Below are 26,418 nucleotides of genomic sequence, written 5' to 3'. Positions count from 1 at the left end.
GCATAGACCGGAGACTAGCAAGCAGTTCATCCTTGAAGTAGATTCTTTGTCCTCTGGTGCCAGTGTGGTCCTCACGCAGAAGTCTGCTGCCGGTAAGAGGGTAACTTGTGGATTCTTTTCCAGGGCCTTCTCTCCTGCTGAGCACAACTACTCAACTGGCGACCGACAACTGTTGGCGATCAAGATGGCTCTGGAAGAATGCCGATATCTGCTGGAGGGAGCAGTGCATGCTGTCATCATCTACATCGACCACACAAACTTGGTCTACCTACAGTCGACTCTGAGGTTGCCAAGCTCAGTGGTCATTGTTCTTCGACCCCTTTGTTCTGCATTTCCGCCTGGCTAAGAAGAAGGTCAAGGCTGAGGTGCTGTCTAGGTCGTTTCTGTTGGACAACCAAGTGGAGGAGCGTCAGCATATTACTGAGTTCAATTGAGTTCAATGACCGACACTTTCTCATCAATTTTGTGGGAGGCCCACGGCTGTGATGAGGGGGGACGTTGCGGGCTCTCGTGATACTTGGCGTGAGAGTCCCGTGGTCATGGAACTCAGTGACAAGTGGTGACGTCACAAGATCAGCAAAGTTCATCGCCTCAGGTAATGAACTGAGCTAATCTCATGACGTCAGTGCTTGTGACGCCTGCGGCTGCTCAAACGCTGCTATGTGAGCTCCTGCGGTGACCTTGACTGACCTCATGAGGTTATCTCAGGTCACTGCACTGCTTCTCATAGCAGGGTGTGAGTGCAGGCACTGCTGTCCCAGCCAATGGATGGTCGTGGGATCCCCTTATTGGATTATGCTGGACCCGGATTAGGGATTTGCTTGGGAAATAAATTGGTGAATGAGGGTGTCTCTTGTCTTTTTTTGTTTAATAGTTTTCTCTTTTGATATCTTTCAGGCTCGCTTTTGGGAATTGTCGTGGGACCTCACTATGGATTACAGCAGACATAAAAAAACAAACAAAACTGTAATAAAATTTATTTTTCTTTGTTCAACGACTGGATTAATAACGGGGGGTTATCTTGTGGACACCCATTACTAATACCTGGGCTTCATGTCAGCGAGCAATTCACAGCTGACATCAACCCTATTTATTACCTCGTTTGCCACCACACCAGGGCAACGGAAACAGCCGAGGCAAAGCACCAGGATTGGTACATCTAAAGGATGCGACACTTCTGAGGCGGCTGCTGCCTGCTATTGTTAGGCTGGGGATGGTCCAATAACCATGGGCCTCCTCAGCCTGAGAATACCAGACCACAGCTTTACCTTGGCTGTGATCCAATTTTGGCACGACCCTGTTTTATTATTTTTTTTCCTAATTATTTATTTAATTTTTAAATAAATAATTTCAAATAACAGTATGGGGTGACCTGTGTTTTGGATTGCCAGCAAAGGTAGAGCTGCCAGCTGTGGTCTGCAGGCTTCAGCTGTCTGCATTACCTTAGCTGGCTACAAAAAATAGGGGGAACCCACGTTTTTTGGGGGAAAATAATGAATTTGGGGCTAAAAACAAGGCTAAACACCTTTTAGTGCCACAAGAAAGGCACTAAAAGGTGCAAGCTTACACTATGCAGGGGAGTGGGACATTATCTATCTATCTAGGGAGCTATATTTTATATACACTGTATATATACACACACTCACTTCTCCCAGTGATCTCATAACTTTACTGGTACTGTAAAAAACAGCTTTTAATTTGCATTAAAAAAAAAAAACGCAGAAAAATAAAACAAAAATGCTGTATGCGGACATGCCCTTAATATATGGTAGTCGTGGTTCATAACCATCAGAAATGATCACAATGGTAAAATATAATGCAGCGAGTGGCAACAAAGGGATTTATCAAAAGGGTTAGTGAGTTTGGGGCACTGAGCTCACGATGCTGAAGTTGGTTTCTTATTCGTCAGTTTCTTATTCGGCAATTTAGTTTTTTCAGTTTTTTATGCATTCATCAACAAAAATAACACATGACAATAATAAAATACAATGCACTGATGAGCCCTAATATACATACACTCAAAACCAGCTGCGAAAATTATAAAACTGGCAAAAAAATGGGCATCAAAGTGGGCACCGAAGTATGTTAGTGAAAGGGTTAAATGGCTTTGGGCCACTGATCTAACACCACAATTGCATATCTAGTGATGCCTCTAATCAAACTCAAGTGTCTCCAGCCTGGCCCAAAGGGGTTCTGGGCATCAAAACTGGCATCAAAGTGGGCACACAGCCAATTTTCACAAATTTTAATAAGTAACTGGTGTTTTTGAGGAGTTAAATGGCTTTGGGCCACTGACCTCACACCACATTTACATACCTAGTGATGACACACATCAAATTCAGATCACTCCAGCCTGGCCCAAACAGGATCTGGGCATCAGAACTGGCATCAAAGTGGGCAAAACCCCAGTTTTCACAGATTTGAATAAGTAACTGGTGTTTTTGAGGGGTTAAATGGCTTTGGGCCACTGATCTCACACCACATTTACATACCTAGTGATGACACACATCAAATTCAGATCACTCCAGCCTGGCGCAAACAGGTTCTGGGCATCAGAACTGGCATCAAAGTGGGCAAAACCTTACTTTTCACAGACTTGAATAAGTAACCAGTGTTTTTGACGGGTTAAATGGCTTTGGGCCACTGATCTCACACCACATTTACATACCTAGTGATGTCGCACATCAAATTCAGATCACTCCAGCCTGGCCCAAACTGGTTCTGGGCATCAGAACTGGCATCAAAGTGGGCAAAACCCCAGTTTTCACAGATTTGAATAAGTAACCAGTGTTTTGAGGGGTTAAATGGCTTTGGGCCACTGATCTCACACCACATTTACATACCTAAAGATGCCACACATCAAATTCAGATCACTCCAGCCTGGCCCAAACAGGTTCTGGGTATCAGAACTGGCATCAAAGTGGGCAAAATCCCCTCAAAAACACTGGTTACTTATTCAAATCTAACTGGGGTTTTGCCCACTTTGATGCCAGTTCTGATGCCCAGAACCTGTTTGGGCCAGGCTGGACTGATCTGAATTTGATGTGTGGCATCTTTAGGTATGTAAATGTGGTGTGAGATCAGTGGCCCAAAGCCATTTAACCCCTCAAAAACACTGGTTACTTATTCAAATCTGTGAAAACTGGGGTTTTGCCCACTTTGATGCCAGTTCTGATGCCCAGAACCTGTTTGGGCCAGGCTGGAGTGATGTGAATTTGATGTGTGGCATCACTAGGTATGTAAATGTGGCGTAAGATCAGTGGCCCAAAGCCATTTAACCCCTCAAAAACACCAGTTACTTATTCAAATCTGTGAAAATTGGCTGCGTGCCCACTTTGATGCCAGTTTTGATGCCCAGAACCCCTTTGGGCCAGGCTGGAGTCACTTGAGTTTGATTAGAGGCATCACTAGATATGCAATTGTGGTGTGAGATCAGTGGCCCAAAGCCATTTAACCCTTTCACTAACATACTTCGGTGACCACTTTGATGCCCATTTTTTTGCCAGTTTTATAATTTTCGCAGCTGGTTTTGAGTGTATGTATATTAGGGCACCTCAGTGCATTGTATTTTATTATTGTGATGTGTCATTTTTGTTGATAAATGCATAAAAAACTGAAAAAACTAAATTGCCGAATAAGAAACTGACGAATAAGAAACCAACTTCAGCATCGTTCTGAGCTCACAGCTTTCCTGTAGATAAGAAATAATACATGTTCTTTGTGGGAATTTATGGAGCGTCCTCCCCCGGCCTGAGATCAGCAGTGATTCCTCTCTGCCATGCACTGTGCATTATACACCCTCATGTGTCTGCTCTGTGCTGCGACATTTGACCTGGAACACGACGTGAGATGGGAAGAGCAAAGAACAACAACCTCCTCTTCCTGTAGAGATCCCGCCCGAGTGCAGTGCGGGAGACGGCGCGGGAGAGCAGAGCACAGGTATATACAGGGAGACGGCGCGGGAGAGCACAGCACAGGTATATACCGGGAGACGGCGAGCACAGGTATATACAGGGAGAGCAGAGCACAGGTGTATATACCGGGAGAGCACAGCACAGGTATATACCGGGAGAGCAGAGCACAGGTATATACAGGGAGAGCAGAGCACAGGTATATACAGGGAGACGGCGCGGGAGAGCAGAGCACAGGTATATACCGGGAGAGCAGAGCACAGGTATATACCGGGAGAGCAGAGCACAGGTATATACCGGGAGAGCAGAGCACAGGTATATACCGGGAGAGCGGGGAGCACAGGTATATACCGGGAGAGCAGAGCACAGGTATATACCGGGAGACGGCGCGGGAGAGCACAGCACAGGTATATACCGGGAGACAGCGAGCACAGGTATATACAGGGAGACGGCGAGCACAGGTATCTACAGGGAGACGGCGCGGGAGAGCAGAGCACAGGTATATACCGGGAGACAGCGAGCACAGGTATATACCGGGAGACAGCGAGCACAGGTATATACCGGGAGACGGCGACCACAGGTATATACCGGGAGACGGCGAGCACAGGTATATACAGGGAGACGGCGAGCACAGGTATATACAGGGAGACGGCGAGCACAGGTATATACAGGGAGACGGCGAGCACAGGTATATACCGGGAGACGGCGAGCACAGGTATATACAGGGAGACGGCGAGCACAGGTATATACAGGGAGACGGCGAGCACAGGTATATACAGGGAGACGGCGAGCACAGGTATATACAGGGAGACGGCGAGCACAGGTATATACAGGGAGACGGCGAGCACAGGTATATACAGGGAGACGGCGAGCACAGGTATATACAGGGAGACGGCGAGCACAGGTATATACAGGGAGACGGCGAGCACAGGTATATACAGGGAGACGGCGAGCACAGGTATATACAGGGAGACGGCGAGCACAGGTATATATATAGGGAGACGGCGAGCACAGGTATATACAGGGAGACAGCGGAGCACAGGTATATACAGGGAGACAGCGGAGCACAGGTATATACAGGGAGACAGCGGAGCACAGGTATATACAGGGAGAGCAGAGCACAGGTATATACCGGGAGACGGCGCGGGAGAGCAGAGCACAGGTATATACCGGGAGAGCAGAGCACAGGTATATACAGGGAGACAGCGGAGCACAGGTATATACAGGGAGACAGCGGAGCACAGGTATATACAGGGAGACAGCGGAGCACAGGTATATACAGGGAGACAGCGGAGCACAGGTATATACAGGGAGACAGCGGAGCACAGGTATATACAGGGAGACAGCGGAGCACAGGTATATACAGGGAGAGCAGAGCACAGGTATATACAGGGAGACAGCGGAGCACAGGTATATACAGGGAGACAGCGGAGCACAGGTATATACAGGGAGACAGCGGAGCACAGGTATATACAGGGAGACAGCGGAGCACAGGTATATACAGGGAGACAGCGGAGCACAGGTATATACAGGGAGACAGCGGAGCACAGGTATATACAGGGAGACAGCGGAGCACAGGTATATACAGGGAGACAGCGGAGCACAGGTATATACAGGGAGACAGCGGAGCACAGGTATATACAGGGAGACAGCGGAGCACAGGTATATACAGGGAGACAGCGGAGCACAGGTATATACAGGGAGACAGCGGAGCACAGGTATATACAGGGAGACAGCGGAGCACAGGTATATACAGGGAGACAGCGGAGCACAGGTATATACAGGGAGACAGCGGAGCACAGGTATATACAGGGAGACAGCGGAGCACAGGTATATACAGGGAGACAGCGGAGCACAGGTATATACAGGGAGACAGCGGAGCACAGGTATATACAGGGAGACAGCGGAGCACAGGTATATACAGGGAGACAGCGGAGCACAGGTATATACAGGGAGACGGCGCAGGAGAGTGGGGAGCACAGGTATATACAGGGAGACGGCGCGGGAGAGCAGGGAGCACAGGTATATACAGGGAGACGGCGCGGGAGAGCAGGGAGCATGGGTATATACAGGGAGACAGCGGAGCACAGGTATATACAGGGAGACAGCGGAGCACAGGTATATACAGGGAGAGCAGAGCACAGGTATATACAGGGAGAGCAGAGCACAGGTATATACAGGGAGACAGCGGAGCACAGGTATATACAGGGAGACAGCGGAGCACAGGTATATACAGGGAGACAGCGGAGCACAGGTATATACAGGGAGACAGCGGAGCACAGGTATATACAGGGAGACAGCGGAGCACAGGTATATACAGGGAGACAGCGGAGCACAGGTATATACAGGGAGACAGCGGAGCACAGGTATATACAGGGAGACAGCGGAGCACAGGTATATACAGGGAGACAGCGGAGCACAGGTATATACAGGGAGACAGCGGAGCACAGGTATATACAGGGAGACAGCGGAGCACAGGTATATACAGGGAGACAGCGGAGCACAGGTATATACAGGGAGACAGCGGAGCACAGGTATATACAGGGAGACAGCGGAGCACAGGTATATACAGGGAGACGGCGCAGGAGAGTGGGGAGCACAGGTATATACAGGGAGACGGCGCGGGAGAGCAGGGAGCACAGGTATATACAGGGAGACGGCGCAGGAGAGCAGGGAGCATGGGTATATACAGGGAGACGGCGCAGGAGAGTGGGGAGCACAGGTATATACAGGGAGACGGCGCTGGAGAGCAGGGAGTACAGGTATATACAGGGAGAGCAGGGAGCATGGGTATATACAGGGAGACGGCGCAGGAGAGTGGGGAGCACAGGTATATACAGGGATGCCAGTGTGCAGGAGAGCAGGGAGTACAGGTATATACAGAGAGGGTAGTGTGCAGGAGATGGTGTGGGAGAACAGAGAGCATAGGTATATACAGGGAGCACATGTATCTGCGTGTCTGTAGCGCCCTCTCTGTGCGTGTCTGTAGCGCCCTCTCTGTGCGTGTCTGTAGCGCCCTCTCTGTGCGTGTCTGTAGCGCCCTCTCTGTGCGTGTCTGTAGCGCCCTCTCTGTGCGTGTCTGTAGCGCCCTCTCTGTGCGTGTCTGTAGCGCCCTCTCTGTGCGTGTCTGTAGCGCCCTCTCTGTGCGTGTCTGTAGCGCCCTCTCTGTGCGTGTCTGTAGCGCCCTCTCTGTGCGTGTCTGTAGCGCGCACTGCGTGTCTGTAGCGCCCTCTCTGTGCGTGTCTGTAGCGCCCTCTCTGTGCGTGTCTGTAGCGCCCTCTCTGTGCGTGTCTGTAGCGCCCGCACTGCGTGTCTGTAGCGCCCTCTCTGTGCGTGTCTGTAGCGCCCTCTCTGTGCGTGTCTGTAGCGCCCTCTCTGTGCGTGTCTGTAGCGCCCTCTCTGTGCGTGTCTGTAGCGCCCTCTCTGTGCGTGTCTGTAGCGCCCTCTCTATTTCTCATCCTGCAGGATTCTGATCTGCACTGAAGCTCGGTGATAACTTAGTGATCATGTCTGAGGAGGGCATCCTGCAGGAGATCTTCACCTCCCCCCTGAATATCTGCCTGCTCTGCCTGTGCCTGTACCTGCTCTACAAGATCCTGCGGGGTGACAGACCCCAAGAGTCAGAGCCCCGAGAGGAGCAGCTGCCCAAGATGAAGAGGAGAGATTTCACCCTGGCCCAGCTGCAGGAATATGATGGCACACAGAACCCCAGGATCCTCATGGCCATTAATGGCAAGGTGTTTGATGTGACTAGGGGAAAGAAGTTTTATGGACCAGGTGAGAGATGCTGCAGGGTAAAGTAACATTTCTTCAGTCCATTCTGGATTATTTTGCAGAAATAGATCTGTATAATCCGCTGCAATAATTTATATTTATTTATAAATATCCACTACAATAGGATCTCTCTGCACCTTTGCATTGCCAAAGTTATTTAGGACCTGTATTAATTTGTATGAATTGTATAATGATGCACCTATGTGAATACAGCGGCAGACACAGAGAGCAGGGTCATGTGTAAGAACAGTATATGGGCCCTGTGCAAGGACAGTATATGGGCCCTGTGCAAGAACAGTATGTGGGCCCTGTGTAAGAACAGTATATGGGCCCTGTGCAAGGACAGTATATGGGCCCTGTGCAAGGACAGTATGTGGGCCCTGTGTAAGAACAGTATATGGGCCCTGTGCAAGGACAGTATATGGGCCCTGTGCAAGAACAGTATGTGGGCCCTGTGCAAGAACAGTATATGGGCCCTGTGCAAGGACAGTATATGGGTCCTGTGCAAGAACAGTATGTGGGCCCTGTGCAAGAACAGTATGTGGGCCCTGTGCAAGAACAGTATATGGGCCCTGTGCTAGGACAGTATATGGGCCCTGTGCAAGGACAGTATGTGGGCCCTGTGCAAGAACAGTATATGGGCCCTGTGCAAGGACAGTATATGGGCCCTGTGCAAGAACAGTATGTGGGCCCTGTGCAAGAACAGTATATGGGCCCTGTGCAAGGACAGTATATGGGCCCTGTGCAAGGACAGTATGTGGGCCCTGTGCAAGAACAGTATGTGGGCCCTGTGCAAGAACAGTATGTGGGCCCTGTGCAAGAACAGTATATGGGCCCTGTGCAAGAACAGTATGTGGGCCCTGTGCAAGGACAGTATGTGGGCCCTGTGCAAGGACAGTATGTGGGCCCTGTGCAAGGACAGTATGTGGGCCCTGTGCAAGGACAGTATGTGGGCCCTGTGCAAGGACAGTATGTGGGCCCTGTGCAAGGACAGTATGTGGGCCCTGTGCAAGGACAGTATGTGGGCCCTGTGCAAGGACAGTATGTGGGCCCTGTGCAAGGACAGTATGTGGGCCCTGTGCAAGGACAGTATGTGGGCCCTGTGCAAGAACAGTATGTGGGCCCTGTGCAAGAACAGTATGTGGGCCCTGTGCAAGGACAGTATGTGGGCCCTGTGCAAGGACAGTATGTGGGCCCTGTGCAAGGACAGTATGTGGGCCCTGTGCAAGGACAGTATGTGGGCCCTGTGCAAGGACAGTATGTGGGCCCTGTGCAAGGACATTATATGGGCCCTGTGCAAGGACATTATATGGGCCCTGTGCAAGGACATTATATGGGCCCTGTGCAAGGACATTATATGGGCCCTGTGCAAGGACATTATATGGGCCCTGTGCAAGGACATTATATGGGCCCTGTGCAAGGACATTATATGGGCCCTGTGCAAGGACAGTATATGGGCCCTGTGCAAGGACATTATATGGGCCCTGTGCAAGGACAGTATGTGGGCCCTGTGCAAGGACAGTATGTGGGCCCTGTGCAAGGACAGTATGTGGGCCCTGTGCAAGGACAGTATGTGGGCCCTGTGCAAGGACAGTATGTGGGCCCTGTGCAAGGACATTATATGGGCCCTGTGCAAGGACATTATATGGGCCCTGTGCAAGGACATTATATGGGCCCTGTGCAAGGACATTATATGGGCCCTGTGCAAGGACATTATATGGGCCCTGTGCAAGGACAGTATATGGGCCCTGTGCAAGGACATTATATGGGCCCTGTGCAAGGACAGTATATGGGCCCTGTGCAAGGACAGTATATGGGCCCTGTGCAAGGACAGTATATGGGCCCTGTGCAAGGACAGTATATGGGCCCTGTGCAAGGACAGTATATGGGCCCTGTGCAGTCCAATAGCTCCTTACAGAGCACAATTCCACCTGCTTTGGAGGCAGAAGTCCCCCTCCCCCCCCCCTCACACCTCCCCCGGTCACCTCTTGGGCCCCAGGTTGCATTATTGGTTTGGCTGCCCCTGTGTGAATAATGTCATCAGTCATAATGTGATACACGCACATCTTGCAGCTCAGTAACCTGACACTCGCACCCTTTTGGACTCTTCACTTGTGTACTGGGGCATTCCTTATGTCTGTCCTGTTTTATGCACAGAGCATGTGGTCCGCTGCAGATAGAGGGGCTACATTGATTATTATGGGGTCCGTCTGGGTTTAGAATAAGTTCTGCATGCCCTACTTTGTTTCCAGCTCTAATAACATAAACATCCAGCAGAGCCCACAGTAATCCATGGGCCCCTTCTCTTCTGTTTGCACAATCCATGCAATGGATCACATATTCCGATTTCTGTGCCTAAAACGGAACCCCAAATACCTGAATGGAGATACCGGCACAGCCAAACTCCTTAGTCATTGTATATCTGGCCTGTGGCCAGCTCAGAGCAGTCTGCCAGATACAGCCTTGAACTTTCACACTCCTCCAACATGCCTACAGTGTGTGGCCTGAAAGACAAAGCAGATTAACCCTTTAATTCACACTGTTTTGTCTATTAACAGCCAGTGGAAAAAAAATATATATTTTCTTTATGTGCACTTGTATGATTCTCTTTTGCTCCCTACAAAAAGTGCTTTTATTTATTTATTTTACTAAATATCAGTTTCTTTAGTATCAGAATTTAATGTTGAAGGAAGAAATATATATTTATATTATATATAATTACAAAAGATTAAAAACTAATAGAAAAAGTTACATATTTCTGCCATTGTTCAACAGGTCTCAGAGAAAAAGCCTTTTTGGGACCTGATTGTTTTTATATTTATTACTAATTTTTCTCTGTAATTAGTTTTTATAGTGACCCTTAGGCCTAACACACATGGTGAGAAAAACGGTGCAAGTGGAGTGCGATAAAACAACGCATTCCACTCTGAGCAATATTAGCCTGTGTCAGCGCACATGAGCGATTGTTTTCTCAGCCCTAATCGGACCGAGAAAACAATCGCAGCATGCTGTGACTATAATTCGAGACTTTCGCACTCATTCAAGTGAATATAGCGAAAGAAAAATCGCACTGCACTCGCGGTACACCTCCAGCTGTCACAGCAAACCACCCGAGTGACTGAAGTGAGTAAGCGCGTTCGGCGGTGCCGTCACTCAGGTGTTTGCCGTCACAGCTTGAGTCCTCCACCCGTGAGCGCACATCAGGCTGCGACTGAAGTGAGCCACAGCTGGAGGACTCACGTGAGTGACAGCACCGCCGATCGCGCAGCTCACTTCAGTAGCAGCCTGAACCGTGACGTCATTGCTGCGACACCCGCCGTACAGCGGGTATCTGTGACGTCAGGGGTTCACCCTAGTTTATTCTGACCGCTGCGGCTCTGTCCACACTCACAGCTGGCAGCCATGCTGTATGACCTCTGGCTGTGACAGGATGGGGATGTAGCAGAGCTGGAAGCGTTGTGGGACCTCGTGTGGATTACTTCAAAACTGGAGGGGTATTTCGGGGTCGCTTCTTGCGAGGGGTTTTTGCCACGGGTGCAGAATTCTTTCAGAGGGTCCGGAATTTTCTTAAGAAAATTCCTTTTTCTAGTGTGCACAGGGCCTTGCACCTTTTAACATGCTCCTGTTTATGTAAACTGATCCTTTGTGATCTGTAGGGACCCAGAGAGTGCGGCAGAATAATCTATCCTAGTTTCCTTTGCAGACATGTGAGTTTAGCCTGATTATGGTTTGATATATAGACATATATTTAAATATTTATTTTTTTTGTTATGAGCCTATAGACTTGAATGGCAGAGTACAGTCTGATTCTCGGAGGCAAATCCGATATACGGTACTTAGATTTTTTTTTTTTTTATTTAAATCCAGACCACTAGGTCAAAGGTAATATAGGCCATGTCTACTGCCTCATTGAATAAGATTGGTTTGAGTGCCTTCTGACTTATTTGATGGGTCGCACTTGGACTGAACATACAGCCATCTGCCCGAGCTCTTATATGGAGAGGTAGATTTGGGTTATAAGAGCTTCTAGCCGGCCCACCTGGTGGAGACCATTGTTTGTTCGGGAGCTTTGGTTTCTTTTCTGTGTATAATCTGCAGATTATTCTAATATTTCTTCTGGCATTGATAATTCTTCTAGACATTATTTACCAGGACCGACACAACTCCAGAAATACCGGTTATATTTCATGGTCTTGGCATAACCTGTTCATCCAGTTTAGATGTTATTGGAGAAAGTTCTCGTTATCGGTCCGGCTTCATTACATAACGTGACCCGGCAGAGCGGGGGCTACACAGAGTCTGATGTGACTGCTCCAAAATCATTTGTCACCTGACATTAGTCCATTGCCTATAGTAATAGAATGGGTCCACACACCCCGGGCTATAAATCTGTGATCAACCAGAAGCCAAATCCACGTCACACTGGACCGTGGTTTGGGCAGATCTGACCTATCAGGATTAATGTGTCTAACTTTATTTACAGACCTAAATAAAAGTTTCCCACATTTCGAGCATTCTGGTGATGCAAAATATTAAAATAAAAATGTATGTGGGTGAACAGTTTTGGAACTGCTAGAACTAACTCTAACATTATTTGCTATTGAGGAAGGTGAAAACCCCAGATTGTTATATGTTCAGCCACAAGCATTACATGCAGACTTGTCACATTTTCCTTCTGTAATGTGCACTTGGTTAACCCGCTCCTGGCACACAGCCATTCACAACGCCAGTCCTGGTTTATTTCTGATTGATCCCATTCAGTAATCACAAGTGCATGTTGATAGTTATGATTCCCACTATTAGTGCCTTTTCAGTCACCTTTCTGAATTTCTTCCAATATTTTTATTAACTTATTATTAGTCAATTTATGATTGTTCCATCAAGAGATTGGGCCTTCACAGATTTTGAAAATGAAGGGGCCATAATACTGATTTAGCATACTGTTTGTACCCGCACAGTGATGGCCTCCCCCGGCCGCCCCACTGTGGCGGGCCTCCCCCGGCCGCCCCACTGTGGCGGGCCTCCCCCGGCCGCCCCACTGTGGCGGGCCTCCCCCGGCCGCCCCACTGTGGCGGGCCTCCCCCGGCCGCCCCACTGTGGCGGGCATCCCCCGGCCGCCCCACTGTGGCGGGCCTCCCCCGGCCGCCCCACTGTGGCGGGCCTCCCCCGGCCGCCCCACTGTGGCGGGCCTCCCCCGGCCGCCCCACTGTGGCGGGCCTCCCCCGGCCGCCCCACTGTGGCGGGCCTCCCCCGGCCGCCCCACTGTGGCGGGCCTCCCCCGGCCGCCCCACTGTGGCGGGCCTCCCCCGGCCGCCCCACTGTGGCGGGCCTCCCCCGGCCGCCCCACTGTGGCGGGCCTCCCCCGGCCGCCCCACTGTGGCGGGCCTCCCCCGGCCGCCCCACTGTGGCGGGCCTCCCCCGGCCGCCCCACTGTGGCGGGCCTCCCCCGGCCGCCCCACTGTGGCGGGCCTCCCCCGGCCGCCCCACTGTGGCGGGCCTCCCCCGGCCGCCCCACTGTGGCGGGCCTCCCCCGGCCGCCCCACTGTGGCGGGCCTCCCCCGGCCGCCCCACTGTGGCGGGCCTCCCCCGGCCGCCCCACTGTGGCGGGCCTCCCCCGGCCGCCCCACTGTGGCGGGCCTCCCCCGGCCGCCCCACTGTGGCGGGCCTCCCCCGGCCGCCCCACTGTGGCGGGCCTCCCCCGGCCGCCCCACTGTGGCGGGCCTCCCCCGGCCGCCCCACTGTGGCGGGCCTCCCCCGGCCGCCCCACTGTGGCGGGCCTCCCCCGGCCGCCCCACTGTGGCGGGCCTCCCCCGGCCGCCCCACTGTGGCGGGCCTCCCCCGGCCGCCCCACTGTGGCGGGCCTCCCCCGGCCGCCCCACCGTGGCGGGCCTCCCCCGGCCGCCCCACCGTGGCGGGCCTCCCCCGGCCGCCCCACTGTGCAGGGCCTCCCCGGTGCAGCACCCGGGCCCTTTCTTTGGACCTCCAACAATCATAATGTGATGAATGAACCCTTGAACTTAGTTAGCATTTATATATCTGCAGTTCTTCACATCACATGGAATATTGGAGATCCGTGCCCCTCTTTAGCAGCGACTGCAGAGATAAAAGATTTCATAATGTTTACTTGGAGATTTAAGAGATTTTCGAAATGATGAATGACAGAGAACTTGGACCTTTTGCACTTTGTCATACAGCCGTGGTTCATGTATTATGTGGATATGTTATCTGCATAGTGTCTGGGTGGTTAATGGGTAACTTTAAACTAAAAATGATAGGATTCATTAATATTATAGCATCTCTCTATATTATCTATCGTATTAGTATTACCTAATGTCTTCTCCTAGTATGTATAACATGTCTTACTGTTTTAGCAAATTCTCACTTGTTTAGGGCATATTTTTGGTAAAAGACAACTATCATATAACTGCAGGCCTCAGTAATGTGGCCATAATATAGACATGAAAGGTAACTATTGGTAGAGGTCTGTCATTACCAGTTAGACCCCACCCTAACAGCTAAACGGACTGGTCTCTACCTTTTATACAAACAATGGGGAGACACACATATACACATTAGGTGAAACCTGTCAGTCTAGCTGAGTGGTCAGGAAGAAGCCAGCGGGGACACGGTGACTGGTCCTCTCACAGGTATGATCCTGACTACCCAGCTAGACTGAAGGATCTGTCCTTATGTGTGTATATAGGGCTTTCCTTTTGTGAGTATATACTAGGATACCTGTCAGTCTGTGTGCTTGGGGAGAAGCCAGCGGGGAGAGGTGACTAGTCCCGGAGGTATGTTCCTGCTGACTTCTCCCTGCCCGCTCAGCTAGACTGAAGGATCTGTTCTTATGTGTGTATTTTAGGAAGAGACTTGTCAATTTAGCTAAGTCTGCAGGGCAAGATGGAGAAGGGACAAAACTCAGTGATTCAACAATTTATTTATGTTTTGCAGTAAAATATACAAGATTGTGTACATAGACAAGACTGTCTCTGGTTCAGATGCAGTCTGTGGCTCTGGCAAAACAAATAGTGATGGGTTCCCTTTAACCCCTTCAGCCCCGGGGCACTTTCCGTTTTTGCATTTTTGTTTTTTGCTCCCCTTCTTCCGAGAGCCGTAACTTTTTTTTATTCTTCCGTCAATCTTGCCATATGAGGGCTTGTTTTTTGCGGGACGAGTTGTACTTTTAAATGAAACCATAAGTTTTACCATATGGTGTACTGGAAAACAGCAAAAAAATTCCAAATGCGGAAAAATTGCAAAAAAAGTGTGATGGCACAATAGTTTTTGGGATGTTTTATTCATGGTGTTCACTATATGGTAAAACTGATGTGTGGGTATGATGCCTGAGGTCGGTGCGAGTTTGTAGACACCAAACATGTATAGGTTTACTTGTATCTAAGGGGTTAAAAAAAAATTCACAAGCTTGTCCGAAAAACGTGGCGCACGTTTTGCGCCATTTTCCAAAACCCGTAGCATTCTCATTTTTCAGGATCTGAGGCTCAGTGATGGCTTATTTTTTGCGTCTTGACCTGACGTTCTTAACGGTAACGCAGCACAAATGTAGAACACTGCATTTTTTTCATACAGAAAAAACATGGGGAATAAATGCTCAGTGTGAGTTAGCTGAATCGTAGTATTACATATCATCCGATCACAAGTATACCTGTGTAACTCCTGCCTCCCGAAAATAAGTGCAATTAATAGTCACGCTAAACATGGCTGACATAGCGGTATTACTTAGTAATTAGTTTGATGCATTGTAGAGAATCACAGCTATCATTTCTTCTTTCAGAGGGTCCTTATGGTATATTTGCTGGACGTGACGCTTCACGAGGTCTTGCCACCTTCTGCCTTGATAAAGAAGCCTTGACGGACACATATGATGAGCTATCGGATCTGACCGCTTCCCAGAGGGACACGCTGGGCGACTGGGAATCACAATTTACCTGTAAGCTGAAACTAATTGTTATAGCTATATATATAATTGCCTTATTCTGTCTGTCTTGCTCTAAAATGACATCATTACAGTGACAACCGTCGCCACAGCGCGTGCGCTAAAGAGCCTGCGACCAACAGCTCAGCTAAGGCTCCCTGCACACATAACCAGGGTACACATCGTTTTACTAAGCAAAGCACTTTGCTTAGTTACCCGATATTTACCCTGGCTACGTGTGCAAGGAGCCAGTGCTAAGCAGTGTACGCTGGTAACCAAGGTAAATATCGGGTGACCAAGCAAAGCGCTTTCTTAGTTTACCCTGGCTATGTGTGCAAGGACTCAGGAGCCTAACTAAATAGCCCAAATTACGGGCCGACAGGACGACGCCCGACACTTTTCCCCGCACCCACACAGTGCCTCGACTCCCCAGTGAGTGATGCACCCACAGGAGACCACACCGGGAAGCCAGCCGACACATACCCACCGCTCGCCTCCGCCCCTGCACACATTACCCCACTCGGCTCCACCAACTCCCCCTGCACTCCGCTCTCCGCATGTATACACTGAACACACACAGACAGACACCTGGATAGTTACTTGTCCCCGGCACTGACTTCCTCAGCGCCATGGCCCCGCTCGGCTCCACCCCCCCCCGCACATAGTACCCCGCAGGATGGGGGCACATGTCAGGAAGGTGGCTGCACCACGATGGGGGCACATACCAGCATTGGGCCACATCACAGCATCAGCATATTTTTACTTAACCCCTTCAGCCCCCGGGCACTTTCCGTTTTTGCGTTTTTGTTTTTTGCTCCCCTTCTTCCGAGAGGCGTAACTTCTTTATTTTTCCATCAATCTTGCCATATGAGGGCTTGTTTTTTGCGGGACGAGTTGTACTTTTAAATGAAACCATAAGTTTTACCATATAGTGTACTGGAAAACGGCAAAAAAATTCCAAGTGCGGAAAAATTGCAAAAAAAGTGGGATTGTACAATAGTTTTTGGGATATTTTATTCACCGTGTTCACTATATGGTAAAACTGATGTGTGGGTATGATGCCTCAGGTCGGTGCGAGTTTATAGACACCAAACATGTATAGGTTTACTTGTATCTAAGGGGTTAAAAAAAATTCACAAGCTTGTCCGAAAAACGTGGCGCACGTTTTGCGCCATTTTCCAAAACCCGTAGCGTTCTCATTTTTCAGGATCTGAGGCTCAGTGATGGCTTATTTTTTGCGTCTTGACCTGACGTTCTTAACGGTACCATTTTTGCGCAGATGCTACGTTTTGATCGCCTGTTATTGCATTTTGCGCAAAATTTGCGGCGACCAAAAAACGTAATTTTGGCGTTTGGAATTTTTTTGCCGCTACGCCGTTTACTGATCAGATTCATTGATTTTATATTTTGATAGATCGGGCATTTCTGAACGCGGCGATACCAAATATGTGTGTATTTTTTATTTTTTTAACCCTTTAATTTTCAATGGGGTGAAAGGGGGGTGATTTGAACTTTTAGGTTTGTTTATTTTTTTTTAATTTTTTAAAACTTTTTTTTTTTACTTTTTTTTTTTATTTTACTAGTCTCCCTAGGGGGCTATAGCGATCAGGAATCCGATCGCTTTGCACAATCTGCAGATCTCAGCTACAGAGCTGAGAACTGCAGATTTGCTGCTTCACTTTCAATGCCGGCTGTATTCCGGCATTGAGAGGAAGTGACTCATGTTAGCCACAGGCGTCATCACATGACCCTGTGCTACCATGGCAACCGCCGAAAGTCACGTGATCATGTCACGTGACTTCCGGCGGGGGCGGGGTAAGTCACTGTCATGGCGGCGCCCATATACATATCGCTGCCAAGACTTTGGCAGCGAAATGTAAGGGGTTAATGGCCGCGGGTGGAAGCGATTCCACCCGCGGCTAGCAGGCACACATATCAGCTGTTGATAACAGCTGATATGTGCGCGTCTCGCCGCCGCCTGCTGGCGGCAGGGGGCGGGGCTTACCGGAACACGATCCATGACGTATCTAGTACGTCATGGGTCGTTAAGGGGTTAACTTTACACTGTTCATGGCCTTCTTTCATCACAAGCCATGGACATCATTAAACATTAGACTCATCTATTAACACTAGAACTACTGGACTCGTGACACCTATATAGAAATACATGGTGCAATGTAGTCAAAATGACTACCTCAGTAGTTCTAGTGTTAAAACTGTTCCTTCTGTTGTTTGTCATTTTAAAACCAATAAACAATTATAAGAATACTAAATTAAACCAAACCCATCCATTCCATTCATTACCTTATTATTCAATCTGCTAACCTACATACACATTCTAGACTACCCGATACGTTAGAATTGGGCCACCTTCTAGTATATTTATAAGGCGGCCTGGCAACAGATGTGGCAGCAATTACCAATACCATGTTTATGGTGCTTCCAACCAATAGTCCAGGCTCAGGACAGGTTTTATATTTTTCATAGTTGTGATGTATTTTGCTTCCAGAATTGAATCTGCTAATGCTTGTTACAGAGATATTGGGTATGTCCTATCTTAATTTATTATGTCGTCTATGTAGCGGCAACATATTCCACAGTGCAGTACAGGGATTATATTCCGTCACATTTGTCCCTGGTGTACAGTGAAAATATGAAGATGTTGGTTGATTCAATAGTAAATCGCTCCCAGGGTTTACAGGCGGACATTTTTGTGTTCAGTGTTTAGTTGAAATTTGCCTCAATGGGGACCCCATACTGTTGTTACGGTTAGGGGACCCCTGCGGTGTCGTTACGGTTAGGGGACCCCTGCGGTGTCGTTACGGTTAGGGGACCCCTGCGGTGTCGTTACGGTTAGGGGACCCCTGCGGTGTCGTTACGGTTAGGGGACTCCTGCGGTGTCGTTACGGTTAGGGGACCCCTGCGGTGTCGTTACGGTTAGGGGACCCCTGCGGTGTCGTTACGGTTAGGGGACCCCTGCGGTGTCGTTACGGTTAGGGGTCCCATGGTGTGACACCATTGTTGCCAATTACCATGTCAATGTCTGAGGATAAATAAAGCTCATGAGTTTGCAGATTATTGCCCAGTTTCACCTCAAACTGGTGCTTATTAGAGATGATCGAATATCACAAATATTCAGCAATATTTCGCTTCGCAAATATTCGACGAATAGGTCGCCACTATACGAATATTCAATGCGCAATGTAAGTCTATGGGAAGCCCGAATACTTGCTATTCGTCAACTATTCGGGTTTCCCATAGACTTACATTGCGCATCGAATATTCACAAATGGTCGAATAGCGGCGACCCATTCCTCGAATATGGGCGTTGACGAATATTTGAGGTATTCGATCATCCATAGTGCTTACTTATCCCCATGTCTGTGATTTGTTCTCCTTTGTGGCCACTGCACAGTGGGACCTTACCCGCAGATATGTCAATTATCTTTTATCCTAACTGAATTAATACAATCATGCACCATATAATACAACAAGAAAAAAGTTGCAAACTTATCCATAACACATCTTTTCTGTGGTAGTTTTGCCAAAATGCAAAGTAGCGAGTGAAGTCCACATGGAATGCTTTTATTGTGGAGTCTGTTCAGTAGAATTTAGGTTGTAGGTTGACGATGACGTCCCTCGATTAAACTGTGCATCTTGCTGTCACACTTCTCATTTTGGGCTATGATATATGAAGTCCATAGCAAATGTTATGACCAGAGGCAGAAAATCCAAATAATTTGGAAACATTTGCAGCTGTCTGACAAAGACCCAATGTGACACCGTAGGAAATTATTAGATGAAAAGTCACAAGACGATTTTATTGTCTCACGCCACATGTCACTGTTTAGCCTTAGGCTACTTTCACACATCCGGTTTGAGCACTGCGGCTCAATCCGGCTGTGAAACCTATGCAACGGATGCGGCGAAAACACCGCATCCTTTGTATAAGTTTTTACATGCGGCCCGTCCGTTTTTTTCCGGTTGCGGCCTGCTACTGAGCATGCGCAGTGGAAGGAACCGCATGCGACGGCCGGATGCGTTTTTTCTGCATCGCGCCGCATCCGGCGTCCATAGGCATGGATTGAAAAATGCGCCGCAGCGGCCGGATGCGGTGCGATGCGGTTTTTTTTGCCGGAGCAAAAAACGTTCCGGCCGCGGCATCAGCTAAATCTGCCGCATGCGGCAAAAACCGGACCGAACTTAAGCCTATGCGGCACAATACGGCACTAATGTAAGTCTATGCAAAAAAAAACCCGCAACCGGCGGCAAAAAAACGGTTGCGGTTTTTCTGCAGAGCGCCGTATTGTGCCGCAGAGCAAAAACCGGATATGTGAAAGTAGCCTTAAGGTACTACCACAGTCCTTTGAGGCAGTCAAAATCAATGACTTTTTCAAGAAGAAACCGCTTCAGGAAACTTATTTTTGGGGAATTTATGAAGTTTTTCTTTTTGTGAAGAACTTTCGGAAGATTCTATTTTCTGAAGTCTTTTTTTGCAGCCATTTGAATGGACACTGCCTATATTGCAGAAGATTCCATCAGGATCTGTTTAAAAAAAGTGACCTGCACCATTTAAATCTTCTTTTTTTTTTTTTTTTAAATTTTCAGAAAAAAAAGCGCTCAAAAAAATCTCACAAACTAGTGGATTTTCCATACAAATGAGTAGGAAGGGTTTGAGTGTTTTTAAAACGGTGTTTGATAGGGATATTGGAGTAGGTCCACTAAAAAAATAAAGGTTTATGATCATTGCCTTACGCTAAGTTCACATTGTCCAGTAATCATCCGTTAGAACGGATCCAGCAGCAATCCTTTGACAAAAAATTTGTGCAGCCACAACTATTTTTTTCTTTGTTCATTTTGAAAAAATTGATTTTTGTAGGATCTGTTTTTTAACATGAAGTATATGGAAAACTGATCTGGTAACTGATTTGCTATTTATCTCCCGTTTTTCTTGCATTTGTAACGGATCTTTCTATTCTTTTCTTACTGGATCAGTTTCAAATGGCTGATAAATAGCAATCAGTTACTTGATCGGTTTTCCTTAGAGACCCATGCTAAAAAAAAAAAAACGGATCCTGCAAAAATCAATTTTTCAACACTGACAAACTTTTTTGCCAACAGATTGCTGCTGGCCCCTTTCTAACGGATGATTACAGGAAATGCAATCTACTCCTTTAAAACAACATAAGGCTAACTTCAGTCCAAATTCTGTTTCCGAAAACAGCCCGGGGTAGATTTTTGAGCAATCAACTTGACCCCAAAGTTACTTTCTGATAACTGCCAAAGTCTGCTTCATTCTATTGACTCCTGCTGCATAAGCTTTTGTGAACTTGGTATAAATGAAGGGTATACAATTTTGTGCACCAATTCCTTGTGGTTACAAAGATTTCTGCATGGGCCCCTTTTTTGGTTTACTTCTAATGGGGCAGGGTCGGGTCTGGACATTTGATGATTACACAGGTGTATGCCGTTTAAGGCTAGGTTCACATTTCGGTTGTTTTGCATCAATCACATGCGTTGCTTGACGCATGTGACTGATGCGTTGTACAACGGATGACAAAACAGAAATGATTGTCGGACTTCGTTGTCTGCGGGGGGCAAAGCGCGAGGGGGCGGGGCCGTGGCGCTGAGGATTTCAGTGCCGGGGACAAGTGAGTGTGTGTGATTGTGTACCCATGCGGCCTGCGGGAGGGGACGGAGCCAAGCGGGGAAGTGTCGGCCTCCTTGCACACGTATCCAGGGTAAATATTGGGTAACTAAAAGCAAAGCACTTTTTGCTTGGTTACCCGATATTTATCTTGGATACCAGCGTACACCGCTTAGCGCTGGCTCCCTGCACACGCAACCACTGTAAATATCGGGTAACTAACCAAAGCACATTGCTTGGTTACACGATGTGTACCCTGGTTACGTGTGCAGGGAGCCAGAGAGAGCATGCGCAGCAAAATACTACGGATTGCGCTGCTCAAAAAACGTTGCTCCCGCCCGGCGGTCAGTTAAAAAAAACGACTGACCGCTACGCAGCGGATGCAACACAGCATCATCAGTCGCAATCTGTCACTAATAAAAGTCTATGGGGAAAAACTGGATTCCTGCAAAATATTTTGCAGGATACCGTAATTCCTCAAGGCGACAGATTGTGACTGATGCAAAACAACGGAAATGTGAACCTAGCCTAAGGGTATGTTCACACTTCTGTTGTTTTGCTTCCATCAGGTCTGTCGTTACGACACACCGACAGATCCGTCGTTTTTTAGATGTCAACTGACGCAATGGATGTGGTGTTTCACAGGCTTCCGTTCACAGGAATCCTGTGAAAAAACTGATCCGTCGCGTCCCTTACATCCGTTGTGCGTCAGTTTTTTGACGGCCCCATCGTGATCGGTTTGTGTTTGGGACAGCCCAATTGGAGTGCCAGATATACTGGGCGTGCTCAGTAGAGCATGACTGAATCCAGTACTGGATTTCGTCGTGTGACTGATTACGGCGGAATCCAGCACCCTAGAAAGCCATTATACCTTTTGACAGATGGCGACAAACACCTGCGGAGTCCGTTTTTTTTTTTTTGTTTTTTTTTTTTTGCTGCTCCAAAAAAAAGTTACATTCAGCATTGCTCCCACTTGATGGTCAGTCAGTAGACGACTGATCCGTCACGCGGCGGATGCAACGCAACACCATCAGTCACAATGCATCGCTAATAGAAGTCTATGGGGGAAAAAACGGGTTCCTGCAAAATATTTTGCAGAATATTGTAATTCCTCAAGGCGATGGAAGCAAAACAACGGAAGTGTGAACATACCCTTAGGCCGGTGTCACACTTGCAAGTATTGAGTCGCACGGCCTGCCGCTCTCCGGACAGAAAGCGACAGGTTGGGTGATGCGACTCGATTCTTTGGCGAGCATGATACCGGCCTAAGGCTAGGTCACACGAGAACTCTGGTTATCTGAGGACCTGTGCACCCGTGTCCTCAGCACATGATCTCTACGTTAGAATTTGTCTTATTTATTGTCTCCATTGCCTTGTCTTCCAGTTAAGTACCATCATGTTGGAAAGCTTCTGAGAGAAGGAGAGGAACCCACAGAATACACCGATGAAGAGGACGTGAAAGATTCCTCCACCCAGAAGAAGACAAACTAAAAGGAGACGCGATAGAAGATGATCTGTAACATTCCAGAGCTCGCATTATGATTGACCCGCAATGTTCCGTGCACAGCGGTGATCCAGAATGTTACTGCAACACCTTATGTGCACAACCTCTATTATATCCCTTTTGGTAGGAGCCATGTTTAATTCCAAGGCTTTCCATAATAATTTAGGAACCTTCTGTCAAACACTAAATACCTAATACTGTAACATGTCCTCTGAATGACCAAGAGAAGCAGAATCTTGTAGAAAACACTTTTTCACTTTAACATATTGTTCAAATGTTGTTTTATTAGCAATAATCTGGGAAGTACTAGGTCGTTTGCAGTGCTCACAGATATTTACACTTTATTTTTACTTTTTCCTGTATTGCTTAGTTAGCAGGTTAGTTTTATTTGATGTTTTTGGAGATTTGTGCAACCACCACCGGGGGCTTGCGATGGCCACCATTAGAGGGAGTGGCCAAGGTAATTTAAGGGATCTTCTTTCACCTTTATTTTCTACAGGATTCACAGCAGTATTCCAATGATGACCCTGTGATTTTTTTTTTTGATTTTTTTTTTTGCTGTGGTTGTAGTTTCATGTGCCGCAAATCCGCACATAGGTTATGTAAAACATATGGCCAGTCTGCCAGCTTTTCGATGCAGTATCCACAGAAATAATGAATGTGCAACTTATTCTTCAGTTTTTATGGTTTCTTTCTATATCCATTCAGATATATTTTCCAGGGAAACTCAATTACACACATGATATGGTTACTTGATATTGCTGAAATCCACATAATATTCGGCGTGTGTGTGAACGAGGCCTAACATGTGCCCCAGTGATGTTAGAAATCTTACATTTCACATATAACAAAAATTAAGTGCATTCCATACATAATATACCTGAAGTACTATTCCTAAAAGCTGCTAATCTATGGGGAATCGGATCTTCTTTTACATTGATGACCTGTGTGGAGCGCTGTATTAGAGGTTTTTGCTTCTACCAATATACTGATAAAGCATTGCATCCAAAATGAAGCCTAGCGTAAACCTAAGACTCCGCAGTCCGTGCTCGGGTGCCTTACTTCTTTTCTGGTTTTATTCTCATCCACAGAACAAAAGTCTTGAATTTGGTGTTTTAAATTTTACATCTGGGAATGACACAAAATGCTGCACCTTATATACAGTGTTATGTAGAGATGGGTATCACTCTGTATATAGCAAAGATTGTAAAAAGTTCAGTGATAAGCGGGCAAGTGCCTAACGTAGTGCGCTATCGAATGCATCTCTGCCCATGCGTTTCAAGTAATATAACTGCTGCGGCCAGTCACAGGCTGCAGTGGTCTCGTGAACTGGGGCCAGTCATTAGTTGTTGGTGGCGGCGTAGACCATTGAGGGAGACTTTGCTAGAATCCAAGTCAATAATTAGCAAGTATTAAGCCTGTATAACATGTTTAGATTAATTTGTAGTCATGAAAGGTTCATTCCCCATTCCTCATACACAAATACAGACAAAATCTGGCATGCAGTATGGACAAGTCATAGATCTGGGCAATGCAGCCTATCATTTTATTCATGTGTTATTTTGTTTCTAATCGTACATTTTCAGTCTCAGTTATAAAGGACCAAATTTATTATTTTTTTATTTTTATTTTTTGAGGCATGGGGATCACTTTAAAGGTATTGTCCAGGATTAAATGGAATCTGTCATTTACTTTATCTGATAGTAGCATGATGTAGTAGCATAGACCCCGATTTCAGTAATATGTCACTTACTAGACTGTGTTCTGCTGTTTCAATAAAATCAATGGTTTAACAGATTATCACTAATGCTAGTTTCACACATCAGGCATTTCGTCGGATCCGTCACACTCCAGTACAGTGTAATACAGTACAATGGCATCATGGCACCTCCGGTCATATGCTGTCATGTGACTGGATCTTGCCGCAGTGCCATTGGACAGTATTAACACTGTACTGGAGTGTGCCGGATGCAGCAATCCGGCGAAATACCAGATGTGTGAAACTAGCCTAAATAACTAGGTTTTGCCTTACCCCACCACTTATTAGCAACATTCTGTCAATATACATTGTACACAGAAAGCTGTCAATCAGTGGTATGGATGGAGTTAGACACAGCTCAGCATTTTAAGCTCTGCTAAATGTACAGCAGAGAAAACTGTGACTATCTGCACTCGGTAAACTAAGTGATACATTGCTGGAATCAGGGTTTCTGGTCCTACATCATGCTGCTCTTTGATTACATAGCAAAAGTCTGCTTATGGATTCCCCTTTCAGACAGGTCAGTCCCAGAGCAATGTCTAATATTGCAGTTCATCTCCAATCAGGTGACTATGGCTGAAATAGACATAGCACTATTTATGGAGGAACAAAAGAAAATCAAATCTGGAACAATCCTTTTTCATTTTGTGGGTTATTTTTTGTAAAGATTTTCATACATTTACTGCATAAACGTTGACGGCTTTGCCAATACAAAGGGTTAAATTCACAGTACAGCCTTGAATGTAACGCTTGCTGTTTTTGCTGCTGAAATAATGTAAACTTGCCCTAAAATGAACACCTCCAGCCTTCAGAGCGGGGATACAGCATTTATTGCTTCTTTTACGTTCACTCATCAAAAAAAGTTGTATTTTGCAAAATTTCATAAAATTGATGCAAAAATGACACTTGTGCTTCAACATGTGAACGCAGCCTATTTAGTGATGGCTGTGGCAGTAATATAATCCTCATGCAGAATATTGTAATCCCATGACTGCTTTAGATTTTTTTTCTCTCTCAATCATCCGTGGCCGGAGGGAACAGATCCCTACGGCAGTGTAAGGATGTGTTTGCCTTCTCTCTTGTGCTGGGATCCGTTCCAGTTGTCGTTGAGAACACATAATAAGCCTTACGGTTCTTGTTAATCCTGTTTTGGTGGATAGAATAATAGAAATACATCTTCACATCATTCCAGTTGATAGAATTACTTTAATCCAAAAAATATATAAATAATACTGAAAAAAAAATAATCTGAATTTCATTTTGGGGAAAGGGGGGAAGTAATTAACAGCTAAAATGTCGAAACTCCTATTTCGGCTGCATTCAGATGGCTATGTTAGATCTTGTGGTCTATACTTCTGGGAATATACATGCAGGAATGGGAATATAAGCCATCACACCTGATGTAACTAATGAGATGAGCACAATGTAAATTCTGTGCATGTTTGGTTAATAAAATGCTTTCATAATTTGGATGTTGTTTCACCGGTGCGATTTATAGTCTCATGTGTCTGAGATCTGCCTCATCCTTTGTGTGGCCGCAGCATTTCACCCGCGTTTGTTGGATGTTTTATAACTGGGTGCACATATTCCATCTGTCAAGTTATATCACAATAGCAGAAAGCAAAGGGTAAAATGATGTCGGGACGTTCATATCTGACAGTCTGAAAGACTTTCTCCAAGTCTTGTAGAAAAGACAAGTTGTCTCATGGAGGCATACGAACATCACAGAGGAAACCTCTTTCTAATCCAAAATGAGTTATAGAGGACTGTGGAAAGAAAGCGCAATAGGGTCTTACCCCAATATGGAAAGGGTTAAGAAGTAAAATCAAACTCACCTATAGACGTTGTGCCAGTCACAACCTCTATATACACATAGAAACTCCAGGTCAA

General features: G+C 47.1%; 1 protein-coding gene across 5 annotated transcripts; it reads left to right on the top strand.

Moving 5' to 3' along the window:
- The first annotated feature begins 3,847 nt into the window (after nucleotides 1-3,847).
- Nucleotides 3,848-25,998, top strand: PGRMC1 (progesterone receptor membrane component 1). Of its 5 annotated transcripts, XM_075323829.1 has the most exons (5): nucleotides 3,957-3,977; nucleotides 4,281-4,318; nucleotides 7,377-7,688; nucleotides 15,478-15,633; nucleotides 22,650-25,998. In XM_075323829.1, exons 3-5 carry the CDS (start codon nucleotides 7,418-7,420, stop codon nucleotides 22,754-22,756), a joined length of 534 nt encoding a protein of 177 aa, XP_075179944.1. In that variant the 5' UTR covers nucleotides 3,957-3,977; nucleotides 4,281-4,318; nucleotides 7,377-7,417; the 3' UTR covers nucleotides 22,757-25,998. The 5 variants fall into 5 exon arrangements, with proteins under 5 accessions (XP_075179946.1, XP_075179945.1, XP_075179944.1 ...); XM_075323831.1 differs by lacking the exons at nucleotides 3,957-3,977; nucleotides 4,281-4,318 and adding an exon at nucleotides 3,848-3,939; XM_075323830.1 differs by lacking the exon at nucleotides 4,281-4,318 and having other exon boundaries at nucleotides 3,883-3,977.
- Nucleotides 25,999-26,418: the final 420 nt, after the last annotated feature.

This window comes from Anomaloglossus baeobatrachus, chromosome 9, assembly GCF_048569485.1.
Source record: "Anomaloglossus baeobatrachus isolate aAnoBae1 chromosome 9, aAnoBae1.hap1, whole genome shotgun sequence".
Taxonomy (NCBI): domain Eukaryota; kingdom Metazoa; phylum Chordata; class Amphibia; order Anura; family Aromobatidae; genus Anomaloglossus; species Anomaloglossus baeobatrachus.
Note: the sequence above shows the minus strand (reverse complement) of the source record. Positions and strands in the feature narration are given on the sequence as shown.